The sequence below is a fragment of the Myxocyprinus asiaticus genome, chromosome 17, assembly GCF_019703515.2.
Source record: "Myxocyprinus asiaticus isolate MX2 ecotype Aquarium Trade chromosome 17, UBuf_Myxa_2, whole genome shotgun sequence".
Lineage (NCBI taxonomy): Eukaryota > Metazoa > Chordata > Actinopteri > Cypriniformes > Catostomidae > Myxocyprinus > Myxocyprinus asiaticus.
This window is the reverse complement of record NC_059360.1, coordinates 26,310,414-26,324,650: the sequence shown is the minus strand read 5'-3', so window position 1 is coordinate 26,324,650 and position 14,237 is coordinate 26,310,414. Positions and strand designations below refer to the sequence as shown.

The following is a 14,237-nucleotide window of genomic DNA, read 5'->3' as shown; positions in this document are numbered from 1 at the left end:
ATAATTTCAATGTATATTTCCTAGTAGGAAAACACAGAGAACAGAGCACATTAAGGAACACAAATAAAATAAATAATTATTTATGTGTAGTTACAGTTAAGATATGGTTAATTTATAATAACATTAGGCTAATTAATAATTTTACATAATGTTTAACTTATTACTAATAACAAAAAGAACATATAAGCAAACAAATCAATTTAAATAGATACAGTATTTGTTATAACATGGTAACTTGATTAAATATTCCATACCATGGTTTTACAGACCCTGACTTGGGTGATAAATTTACAGTATGCCCACCTCTTCAGCCCCCACTAAACCACTGAATTTGACATCATAGGAATGAAGCAATACATTCTTAAAATCATGTTTGATCTTAAGCATCAGGGAGTATAACGTATTTGCAAACACATAAACAACTGTGGTATAATGGGTACACATTCAATGGGGAACCGTATTGTGCAATATACTGTCCAATCATTTCCTATTATGGACTGTCCTTTACCTGCTATTGCAATATTTTAGTGAGTTGTTTATCTGTTTTTTTCTGTCCACTTGCATACACTATTGATTCCATTTCAATAAGCATCTTTTCCTGTTCTCCCCAAATTGCTGAAAATCGATTTGCAAATACATACAGTTGCTCGTCATCACCTGTCTGACAGCGCAAGTGTGCAATAACCTCCATGACTAGTCTATCAAACCCTCATCCATTGGCAACATGTCAGCCGGAATTGGTTCGGTTTGGGAAATTCAGCCGTGAAATTCAGAATGACAAAATGCGATAGGCCTGCGCTCGCATCATTGCCTGAATAAAGTTGTTACGGAGACTGAACTGTTGACCTCAGTGGTAAGAGATATTGTATTGCACAGAATATAATCCAGTCACAGTGTGCGGCCTCTCCATGTTTGTCATTCATAGTGGCAAAACAAATGTGAACAAGCCACTCGTTTTAGAGTCTTTCATCTAAATGTCATGATTGTTCAAACTTCTGTTCTGTTTCTTATATAAAAACATGCTCCAATCTCAGACAGCATGGACCTTTAATACATTATTTTTGAAGTGGTCTACTACAGTATGTATGCACTTTTACAACATCAAACAGTAGTGTAATTTACATATAAATATATAAACATATGAATGCACTTAGATTCCACCATTTATGTAGATTTACTTCTCTCATGATTTACGCCATTTTGGAGAAGAGAAAATATGTGCTGTTCTAATGAGTATGGGGAAATTGTACTGTTATAAGATTCTTGTATTACTGAAATGAGCATGCTGCAAATGATTCTCACTGGGGTTTTGGATCAAATCGAATCAATCAAATCACTTTTATTGTCACACAACCATATACACAAGTGCAATAGTGTGTGAAATTCTTGGGTGCAGTTCCGAGCAACATAGCAGTCATGACAGTGATGAGACAGTACCAATCTACAATAAACATCAGATTTACACAACACAATTTAAAATCTAATATACACATAATTACACTCAACAATATACAAATAATAGCATACAATGTACATTATACAATACACACAATATAGAATACACATTATACAATAAAAAAAAAATAGTATATATGTATATGGATATATGGATATGTATAATGGTTAGCTTGAATTATTGGACTACAATTCTGTTGCTTGTTCTATTTCCATTCATCCATGTGGAATGTTTCCTTGATCTTAAACATTCAATACAGATAGGAGCAAACTACATTCCTGTAGGTAGAAAATGTGACAGCAGGGGCTTCACAACCATTATAACTTGGGGGACCCCCACAAATGTTTGTTTCACTCAATGTGTATGTTTCTGTTACAGCATAATTTTCTGTAAAGCTGCTTTGAAACGATGTGTTTTGAAAAGTGCTATACAAATAAAAAATTACTTGACTTGAAAATGCATTATAAATGTCCAAATTATAGAAATATATTACAGCCTACTGAAAGGTGTCTGTATGGTGCAGTCCATAGTGGCTGTATATAAAGTGAAAAGTGAAGGCAGAATGTGGTACATTCAACCACCAAGTGAATTCGGTGCATCAGGCTCTTTCTCTAAGAACACATGATTCTCAGCAGACTTCAATAGAACTGCTGCCCTTTACAGTAGCAGGCCAATCCTCTAAGATTTTCCAAAGCAGACAGAAAAACTGCAAACGCTGTGCAGATGCCAGCGCCCTTCTAAGGACATCATGTTATGTTTGATGATGCTCTTCTGGTGCTGTGCACTCTGTTGGTGTGCATCATGGTATATGTGCCCATGTTGGCTCGCAACACCATGTATCACAGACTTACGACAGATCACCCTCTTATAAGCAGAGCAAGTCAGCATCTTTTTTTCTTTTTTTGCTGCTGTTTTTCTGCTTCAAAGTGTGAGCAGAAAAGTTTTTAAATCTATCTATGATCTCTGTACAGTTACTGTCACACATTTGGAATTTTACAAAAATGCTACAAAAAAGGACAGCTTTTATGCTCCGCAAAGTGCCTAGTAACTTCCATTTTTCTTGTCATTCACCGGGCACAATGACTTTAAAGAACAACTATAGGTTTTGTAAATGCATGTCAAGGTGATGTGTCTAGTTGCTGCACTGTCACGTCACCAAACAGAATTGCAAAAATAGTGTGGAAAAAACATTGTTTTCAAACAGGTGACATTGGTCAGTCATACAGATAGTCCAATCCCATGCTCATGCCATTGGTTGAGCCAATGTTGCTGTGTTGGGTTGGTCAGGATGTTTAAAGTAAATATTACAAACTTCAGCTTTAAAGGGATTGTTCTCATTTTGTAAAACAAAACAAAACAAAACAAAAAAAATGTTAGGCAGAATGTTTGGGACTGATAGCTCAGTCACCATTCACTTTTTTTTTTTTTTTTTCACATTAAATTTTTCATACAATAAAAGTGAATAGTGACTGAGATGGTCAGTCCCTAATGTTTTACATGGAAGACAGTAATTCAAACACCTTATGAAAGCATTTTTTTATTTTGGGTGAAATATCCCTTTAAGTCACCTTAATCTACCACTGTTTATCACTCCCACACTTCTTCAAATATGTAAAGAGCTGCTGTTCCTCTGGTTTCTCAAGCGTATTGGTTTTATTGACTAAGTAGACACCCATGTAAATGCGTGATTTCTGTCTGACAAGAATGTGGTTCCTTTGCTTTTTTCAGATCCTCCTGCTATTGAGCCGGTTTACACAGAAATCAGACAGGGTCTGGGCCGTCAGTTTTCGCTGAGCTGCAGGGTCTTACGTGCCCACCCTTCAAGGGTACTAAAGTATGAATGGAAGCTGGGCACCAGACTGCTAACTGTGGGTCAGTTCGACAATCGAGATGAGACGGAATACCATGTGAGGTCACTCAACCGCGAAGGATATGGTGCGTACACCTGTGACATCACCAACGAGGCAGGGGCTGGCCGATGTACTTTCCTTGTTACAGGTAAAAGCACTAAAATACATTTACAATACTTTTACAGTAGTGGCCTAACCAGATGCATTGCATTTTAGCAACAAGACATAAAATCTCTTCCATGTAAATCAAAGTTTTGGTCTAACCAGCCAAAACTGAGACAAGCAACAAGACATTTTGCAGATCACTTGGTTTGTATTTCTGCTGCGTTGCTCTGGGTAGCCACACCCTGGAGAAATCTCAATGGTCCAAAATCCTGTTTACGTAACTGTTCATCAAAAATCAAATAGGTTAATATTGGCTGTGATTGTGTCACATTACACAGCTGTTTCGCATTTAGTATGGACAGACGAATTGCTTGTCGCTGGAAACTTGTGACATCATGCCTTGTTAGGACACTTTGTTACAACAGATATTTGCAACCTAGTCTCATAGAATGAACATTACTATAACTAAATTTTTGCAAACTGAGTTTTACATGCTGCTTTCTACATTTTGCTGCAGTTTCCTGATGAAATTAACACTAGAGGCGCTACAACAACTGTTTTTATTACCTTTCATATATTTTTTTTTACCTTTCTTTATAAACAATTATTTTTGGCTCTATTACTCACACCCTGCTATGTTATTACAGTGGCATGCAAAAGTTTGGGCACCCCTGACTAAAATTTCTGTTGCTGTGAATAGTTAAGTGAGTAGAAGATGAATTGATCTCCAAAAGGCATAAAGTTAAAGATGAAACATTTTTTTCAACATTTTAAGCAAGATAAGTGTATTATTTTGGTTTTGCACAATTTTTGAGTGACAAAAAAAGGAAAGGAGCACCACTTTTACCAAGGTATCAGACATTAATTAGCTTGTTAGGGCTATGGCTTGTTCACAATCATTGTTTGGAAAGGCCAGGTGTTGCAAATTTCAAAGCTTTACAAATACTCTGACTCCCCAAACCTTGTCCCAACAATCAACAGCCATGGGCTCCTCTAAGCAGCTGCCTAGCACTCTGAAAATTTAAATAATTGATGCCCACAAAGCAGGAGAATGCTATAAGAAGATAGCAAAGTGTTTTCAGGTAGCCGTTTCCTCAGTTCATAATGTAATTAAGAAATGGTAGTTAACAGGAACGGTGGAGGTTAAGTTGAGGTCTGGAAGACCAAGAAAACTTTCAGAAAGAACTGCTCGCAGGATTGCTAGAAAGGCAAATCAAAACCCCTGTTTGACTGCAAAAGACCTTAAGGAAGATTTAGCAGACTCTGGAGTAGTGGTGCACTGTTCTACTGTGCAGCGACACCTGCACAAATATGACCTTCATGGAAGAGTCATGAGAAGAAAACCTTTCCTGTGTCCTCGCCACAAAATTCAGCATCAGAAGTTTGCAAATGAACATCTAAACAAGCCTGATGCATTCTGGAAACAAGTCCAGTGGACTGATGAATTTAAAATCTAACTTACTGGCCGCAATGAGCAAAGGTATGCTTGGAGAAAAAAGGGTGCAGAATTTCATGAAAAGAACACCTCTCCAACTGTTAATCACAGGGGTGTATCGATCATGCTTTGGGCTTGTGTTGCAGCTAGCAGCATGGGGAACATTTCACTGGTAGAAGGACGAATGGATTAAATTAAATACCAGCAAATTCTGGAAGCAAACATCACACCATCTGTAAATAAGCTGAAAATGAAAAGAGGATGGCTTCTACTACAGTATAACAATCCTAAACACACCTCAAAATCCACAATGGACGACCTCAAGAGGTGCAAGCTGAAGGTTTTGCCATGGCCCTCACGGTCCCCCGACCTAAACATAGAAAATCTGTGGATAGACCTCAAAAGAGCAGTGCATGCAAGATGGCCCAAGAATCACAGAACTAGAAGCCTTTTGCAAGGAAGAATGGGCGAAAATCCCCCAAACAAGAATTGAAAGACTCTTAGCTGGCCACGAAAAGCGTTTACAAGCTGTAATACTTGCCAAAGGGGGTGTTAATAAATACTGACCATGCAGGGTGCCCAAACTTTTGCTTCGGGCCCTTTTCCTTTTTTGTTTTTTTAAAACTGTAAAAGATGGGAATAAAAAAGTAAAATTGCTTAAAATATTAAAGAAATGTGTCCTCTTTAACTTTATGCCTTTTGGAAATCAGGCCATCTTTTGTATATCAAACAATTTTTACTCTTAATACATAATTTGAAAAAATTATGTATTTTAATGCTTGTGTTATAGACTCACCTACATTTACACACTTATTCCAACATGATTAGCTTCCACGGTAGCTCACCTATAGAGTGTTGGACTTGGAGACCGAGCCTTGAGCACAGTCAAGCACGCTCGAAACGAAAGTGAAAGTGAACCGAAAGTGACAAATTAACTTAAGTAAATGTGCTTTTAATTTCAAATTTGCTTTTGAAACACTATCGGTTAGGTTTAGGTGTTGATTTAGGATAAGGATGTCTGTTTTGTTAACTCTCATTTAATTGTTTTGAACACTGTTGGTTAGGTTTAGGTTAAAGTTTGGCTTAGGTTGGGGGGAGGGGGGGGGCGGCGTTATACACTGAAGGTAACTTTTTACATTTTTTCCTCATTAAATAAGTTTAACTGCTAAAGACATGAATGGTAATTTTGCAATATATGTAGGAAATCATGACCACTCACATTAAAATGAAGACTCCAGTCATATCAGTAACCTTATAAAAGCTGTTTTATTCGGAGAGGGTCTGCACATGGGGGCTGCCATGTTAGAATCACGTTACCAGCCGAATACTACTCGCTTAATCTCAGTAACTGTCCTGTTTTTTGACACTTTCACTCATTGATTAAAGTAATTGTTTTTAAGTAATTATGGCTGACTGTGAATACAAAATTTCTACAATGGCATCTGAAACTGAAAACTATTGATTTTAAATGATGCTGCATCCAAGACGCTAGGTGTCAGTGTAAGTCCAAGATGAAACTGCAGCTAAACGTGTAATGAAGCACGTAATTTTGGTTTGCAAAAATGTTGCCATTGCAGTTAAATTTAATGAGATCAGGCTGGATATTTGTCCCATGGATCTAGAACTGATCTAGGTAATCTGATAGAAGTTCAAATGTGCAGTTTTGCAGCATTAAGGAGCTATTTTTACCTTGAACTATTATTTTGAACTAACCCTTAAAATGAATTCTGCTGATGCTACCTAATATCTGATTCAGTCATATTAAACAATAGTTTTGACTTCAATATGCCTCTCCATTTAGATGCTTCCACATGAAGCACATTTTAGTGTTCAACATGTCTTGTGCTAAGATCACATTTAATGATCTAGAAGCATTGCCAAAGTACCCTTTTTATATTTTTATATACTCACATTAAGAGGATCTTTATTTTTGTCCTTGAAATATTTTCTTATATGCATACTTTACACATTTTCATAAACACTCAGTAATAAGAGTCAGTAATAAGATTAACAGTAATGCTAATCTCTACGACAAGCACTTAACCCAGAGAAACACTTTACAAAAGAATACATTAAATTAGGGCTGAACGATTAATTTAAATAAAATCAAAATCACGATATGACGTAGTGCGATTATCAAACCGCAAGTGCTGTGATTTAATTAAATAAATAAATAGTTTGCATGCACTGCTCACTGTAGGTGTGCAGCGCTGTTCTCTGTAGTGTACTGTATAACACATACTTAAATCACATATGAGTCTAATGAGCTGAGCAGAAGGATGCGGCTGTATTTCCGGGAAGTGTGACAAAGTTCCATTGCTGTTGTTGACCTCAATGTAAATAACTAGAAGGAGAGTAATAATATAGTGATATGGGCTTACAACCACAGGATGTACAGCAGAATAATATGTCAATGTCAGATAATTTTCTAATGTCATCATTTATAGTAAAAGACTAAGTTCAGTTGTTGCTGTGTGTTGTATTGAAGAGACGATAATAAAATCTGCTTTTTACTTTACTGAGAGCGTGACGATGCAGTATTTCTTGTCTCCATGTAAACCTCCATTTATATTTATCTTCGAAACCTCAGATGTTGCCTTTATTTATTTCCATAGGTTTCAGTTTTATCAGCCATGCTGAATGCGTGTCTGTTTACTATACACCGTACAGAAAGAGAGAATGTTCTCTGACAAGAAAGGAGAGAATAATGCCTTTATTATTTTGCCAAGATGAAACAAGATGCAGTTTGGGTGCAATGAAAGTTGAAGATGCATTTAAAAAGTGCAGCTGTATTTCTGCTCTCCATTTCCCTCTCATTCATGGTTGTATAAAGTTTGTGGTAGCCATGACAGACAGATCTTAGCACCTGATCTCTCATTCAATCTGCCTGTTTATCAGGGTATGATTAAACTATTGCAAAATGTGATAAACTGTAAAAGAATATGTGCTACAAACCAAGGTGTTCATGAAAATAATAATTAATGATAATAATATGATTATATGTACTGCCAACCTGCAATATAAAGCAGCATAATGTAGTATATTTTTATCGCTAAATAGCTGAAAGTGGCTTATATAGTAAGAGGTCCACATTCAGGGTGGATAATGGCAGCTCCAAATTAGGTGGATGATAACTTATAATTGGTTTCCAAAAAATATTTTATTTTCTCTCCATGTTTCATTGTATTTTTGTATTTATTTAGTCTGGTTCTTTTTAAGATGACTCAAGTCTGAACACCCTTTTTTTAACAGTATTTCTATTGGCAGTAGAGCATTTTTGCCCATTACTTAATTTTGGTCAAAAGGGAACACGTACTAGGTTTTAAAGAAATTTAATTGCAATCGCAATCACAATATTTTTCAAAATAATCGCAATTAGATTTGTCCAAATCATTTAAGCCCTACATTAAATTGTCTAGTCTGTTTATTTGTTGCACTTTTCAAAGCAGCTTTACAGAAAACTGTACTTTATGCACCCAGTGAACTAACCAAAGTCAACAGTGGCAAGGCAAAAACTTCTTAAGATGTTTAGGTAAAAGAGAGAGAGAGAAACCTTGGGAGGAACCAGACTCAGCTGGGGCAAATTGTAGTAACTACAGTACACATTTTGCCAAAATTGAGTTCTGACCGAAATCAGTTCTCTTTGATGATGATCTGTTCTGTGACAGACAGGTTCATGTGACACAAAATCCACATGAAAACCTTAAACTTTGAAGTCATTTTTCTCCATTACATTGTTGCCGTAGTTGTGCCTTTGGGAGAGTATAATTGAGATACATAGTACTTAAAATACTAGTCATGTGATTGAATAAATTATTACATTATTAATGTTTTAGAAAGGCAATGATTCAATTGTAAATACAGTATAATGATTTATTTGTAATCTTTAAAATCCACCCTAAAACAACCGGAGTGATTCAGGCATTCCAATTACATTGTGAGATAACATTTTCTAGCACATGCTTTTCCTCAGTGGTTCAAAATGGCACATTTGGGAATGGTCGGATATCTGTGTTGACAGCGATAAATCCAGTCCACCATGTCACCTGGAACATTTTGGTTCAAACGGCAGAGCAATTTCTCTTTGATTTCGTGCCATCACATAAGTAGTCTGATCTCATGCCTGCTACTGCACCAGGCATCCGTGTTTGGAAATGGGAACTGCTAGCTCGTGTTTTTCCCTCCCTGCTGTTGAATATTCATGGATGAAATCCCAGCTGGTTGATGAGGCATCCTGGACCAGAGGAGGATGTGGGAGAGAATGAGCTACCTGCTTTCTGATGCATAGGTTATTCTTGGAGATGTTCACCCCTAATCATTTAATTTGCATTGACAATTTCCTGCTCTGTTCAGCAGGCATAAAAGAGGATTATATCTCTCATATCCACTCTCCTTGTATCTGTCTCTCCCTCCCTCCCTCTCTCTCTCTCTCTCCTCAGTGCACCTCTGTAGGACATGCTGAAGGCCATTATTTTGCACATACCATGCATCTATGATGAGCCTCTGCTCACTGTGATGCAGGAACATGCTGCCACCTCTGCATGAGCTTGAAGCTCGCATTTATCGTTGTCATCATGTGGGTTTTCATCCACCTGGGTGAAAAGAGAGCATGAGCAAGATAATCCTACTTTGAGTCTGTTTTATTGGAGGTTAAGCTCTTGTAATGTTGTACCACAGAGCAAACGTGACAGATTCAGAGGAAACAAAGTCGAAGCCACAAAGCGACAGCACAATGTCACATGGCCATGGGATTTTGTGTGGCATCTTAACAAATGGCCTATGCATCAAATTGACATTTCACTTTGGCAGAGCAATGTGTTTTAAAACTGTTACAAGATAAAAAGCTCAGTTTTCCTCTGCTTTAGCATTCATTTCAGACATAGACAGCACAGAGGAATGTGAATGGAACAGGGGTTACAAATCAATGCTGGAGAAAGCTCAGGAAGTTGAGAGAAGGCTTGAGGTACCTGTGGTGGTTGGGATGGTGACCCCAAGGAGGACTATAATACCTATCCATTAGGTTTCCAATTCATTTCAATGGCAGTATCTCAAAGTATGTAACCTGGATTCTGCTATCTTTGCTTCATGGACATCAGTGTCTTGTCATTTTCAGTCCCCCATCAAATCCTGTTTCCCTTGGACCCCGAAGCGATTTCATAGGCTGGAAGAAGTTGTCTTGTGTAGGGATGTCCCGATACCAATACTGGTATCGTAATTGGGTCCAATACTACGATCATGTGCTTGTGCTCGTAAAAATGCTCCGATACCAAAAACTGATACCATCTGACATACAAATGTCATTACGTAAACATTCGGTGCACTAATTAAAATCATGTTAATCTATTGAGATTATTTAACAGCAAAAGCTGTAATTTAATTAGATAAATAAATAGTTTGCATGTGCAGCACTTTAAATGTGAGTGCTTGTGAATGTGTGGAGCCGGTGTTGTGCTGACATAAAGACACAAAGTGCTCATACCTTTGAGAGTTGCTTGGCACATACACAGAAAACACCATCATGAGCATGGTGCAATCTGTTTGTTGCAGATGACAGCAGGCAGAATGCTAATTCACTTTTGTTAGCGAGGCAAATGTAGACTACATATTAATTAAATTAAATAGCAGCCTTTTCTTCTTCTTCTTCTTTTGAGTTTATTGGTGGTTGTCAAACCAACTTTTGGTACATTACTGCCTCCAACTGAACTGGAGCGTGGGGCAGCAATAGGGAAGGACAAGTAATACTCTAAATTGAGAAGAAATGTTTTTTATTTAGGGTATAACTATACTCTTGATTCCACTCCTGTTGCTTTTAGAAACCTCAAAACAGCATCTCTCATTGGTATTCTCCCATGTTATTTTAAGGTTTTCTAGAGACATTGTATTGATTCCCTTTTCCTGTAACTTTGATTGCAATACTTAACTTTCATTGTTGTATGTTACGCGGTGAAGAAGATAGCAGCCTTTTGCGGTTTAATAATCAATTTGAGTCACGTAGCGACCGGCTTTTCTAGAGTGGGAAGCTACCATCACAACGTCAGAGCTCCTTGGTCATAACAACACACAGAAGCACTTCAAAATAAAAGCTCTGCCAAAATAAATGCTCAATTTAATTAAGGGAATGACAGAAATAGATCACTACTGTATAGTTATGTAATATTCACTGTAATACTACAAAAAATAATAATCATTATAAATCAAAAGTAATTTTGTTGTATTTAAGCAATATCTCATATATGTGATGCTCTGTTATACAGAACTTTATTTGACAAAAATAACTCCAATGCTGTATTTTGGATTGTGCTGTGAAGTTCTGTATACAATTACTTCATTTCCCAAAAAATATTAACAATATCATGTTGAAAATTAATTGTTATACTTTCATTTGATTAAAGTTTTAATTAAGTCATTTTATTTAATTCATTTAAATTGTTGATATGGAATTCATAAAAAATAAATAAATAAATAAAAACAGGGATCAGACTCGGTATAATAATATCTTCACAGTAACAGTCTGTCTTCAACAATAACAGTCTTCTAAATTCTCTTTGGTGCCTGATCAGAAATCCTACTGCTTGAAGATTTATGTAGTCTTAAGCATGAAAATAGATCAATTCATGTCATGTAAGATATACAGTATATGATATATAACAAGATAAAACCAAAGCAACAAATGGTCAAATTAAATGTGTGTTTTCAGTCAGCATGCTAACCGATTAGCATGCTTAGCTAACATTCCATCATGCATTCCCTACAGTTAATTATTCTACTAAGCTAACATATGGGATTACAACATAACACATAAGTACCTTCATTATTATATCAAAACATTGAATTTTATGATATATGTTCAATGGATCTGGTAATACTTACTGACTGTATATATTTGATCAGCTACAACATGACTTAGTAGCAGAGACTTCTGATCAAGGGGACAGGAGACAATTTTTTGAGCCAATCACCTGAGCCAGAAATGCTATGTGACTTATCACTCTATATTAGAAATCCTTGTATCAGATAGCAAAACATTCAAACAATGTCCACTTCATGCTGTTAAAAGACCTCCAAAACATGATTTCATCAGAAATGAATCAGAATAATTGATTTAAGCTAATTTTGAATGGCTGTCGATGGAGAATCCCCCCCCAAACATAATAGTATAGTTACTTCATCTACCAGCAGGGGTAAACCAGCAAAACCTCTGGGTGGTCCAGTGGTTGATTGGTGAGTGAGTATCCCCTGCTGGTTATGTAGATGGCTGCACATCTGTGGGAGGTGAATATGAAATATTGATGTGCTGAACAGAGACAGTATGTTCTTCGCAGTGATAGTTCTGTTACATTTTCCATGAGCACCAGGTATCCACTTCCATTAAACAAGCTGTTTACCAAGGTGAGCATGTTTTCAAGTCACAAAGGTCATCCTGCATGGTCTTGGAATTATGACTTACATCATAGTGCGTGAATGGATACACAAACAAATGTAAATTGACAAACACACAAAAGCACATATATCAAGGATTAGTGTTAGTGTTAGATGTATTGAGTCTACTGGATCAAAGTTTTTTGCTTAAAAGGACATGCACATCTCCTTTATAGCCTGAAGGGGACTTACTCTTAGTAGTCTTGGCTGTTCCAAAAGCTTTTCGGTTTCATTTGCCAAGTGACAGCAGATCCATGTGGTGCTGTCTTTCTCAATCTGAGGCTGATTTAAGAGCGATATGTTTATGATGTTCCTGCTATTTCTCTCCACCTTCACTCAAGCATTGATTCCCAGAGGAGTCAAATTTATCCGTAAGCCTTAAGCAGAGTAAACTGAATGGACTCATTAGCATTGACTGTAGATTTTTCCCTCTTAATAAGCTGGGGATAAAATAAGTGCTGGTGACAGCCCTTATCCCTGACCTGCAGAGATCAGCACATTTTCCCTACCGCTACCTTTCTTCACACTTCTCAATATAATGCTTAAAGACATTTCTACCATATTGGACTTGTTGATAACAGAGCTTTTGTACCCAAAACATTTTCTTAATCAGTATTTTTGTCTTGTTTTCCAGTAAAATATCCAAATGTCCTTAAAGCAAGAGCAAGGTCTGGGTCGTTTCTCACCATGGATAAGATTTATTTACCACAGGGTGAATAAATATGACCAAATGTTCTTTTTGGGGTGAACTATTCCTTTAAAAGAGCACTCAGTAATATACATGTATATGTTGTGCTAACACCTAGTGGCGTAGATGCATCATCATGCAAAAACAGTTCTCAGTTACAGATGTCATTGTAAAAAGGTGCTATTTTCAGTCAACCGTGATTAATTTATTTGAAGAGTCCCATTACCATTGTTGAGATAAAGTGAGTAACATTTGGCTGCTCATATGATTTCAACATGCTGGTGCTCTTGAATGTGCACCTAGCATCATATGTAGAATAAAGCAGCTTTTACTCTAAGAATGATATGACTAGAATCTTCATCTCATGTTTTTTTTTTTTTTAGAAATACTATTCAACCATTACTATTTTTTTCTGTTTAAAAGATTAGCAGTTAGCAAAAAATATTTACTTAATTACAAGTTACAAATATGAATTAAATTCATGTTCTTTTTCCACTAAATTATGTGATTTTAAGAGCAAAAAGTGCTACACTCTCATATGACACGTGTTACATGCATCCAGAACGGGGGAAGCTACTGTAATGATTTGTCATGCCAAATGTGGGCATGGAAGTTATTACATCATGCATACCTCACAGGCTACATGATAGGGACTTCTGCATACTATGCCATATTGCGATATTATTCTTATAATCTCTGTGCAGAGCATATAAATTATGTTTTGACTGGCATAGTAAATAAATAAATGATTATGGAATTACATGATTTGTCTATATTTTTCCAGTCTCTTGTGTTTTATGTTTATTAAATGCATTATAAAAAGACAAAGCTGTCGCTTCAGCTGTTATTTGCTCCACACTGCATATTCTAATATTCCGCTTTCTGCCTCTTTCTATGAATTAAATCCACATGAGATCAATTAAAAGAAGCAGTTGTAACCTCTTGATGATGAGTGAAAGTTATTTTTACTGTTTACAGTACTTTTTTTGTAATTCGTAATGTTTGCATTCTGCATTCATGCCAAAGATTCATGGTTCTAATGCTATCAGTGGCCATAATAAGCACTTGTTACCCTCTGTTATTGTATTTTATGATGAATGTTGTTAAAAGAATCCACATAAGATCATGAAAAAGGTTTTCTCTCTCTCTCTCTCACCCGCTCATTGTTACACATGCATTCTTTTTACTCCAATAACCGAACTAGTAACAGAGGCTGTTTCTATGCAGGATGCTTAAACAGTGGCATAAAAAAGTACATTAGTTCTACACACAAAAGCATTTTAG

General features: G+C 36.5%; 1 protein-coding gene across 1 annotated transcript in view; it reads left to right on the top strand.

Annotated features, from left to right (window-relative positions):
- LOC127454821 (MAM domain-containing glycosylphosphatidylinositol anchor protein 2-like) overlaps positions 1 to 14,237 on the top strand; it is a 205,662-nt gene that overhangs the window by 137,105 nt on the left and 54,320 nt on the right. Inside the window, exon 9 of the mRNA XM_051722271.1 lies at positions 3,185 to 3,454. Coding sequence (XP_051578231.1) covers positions 3,185 to 3,454 — 270 coding nt within the window. The remainder of the gene's footprint in view (positions 1 to 3,184; positions 3,455 to 14,237) is intronic.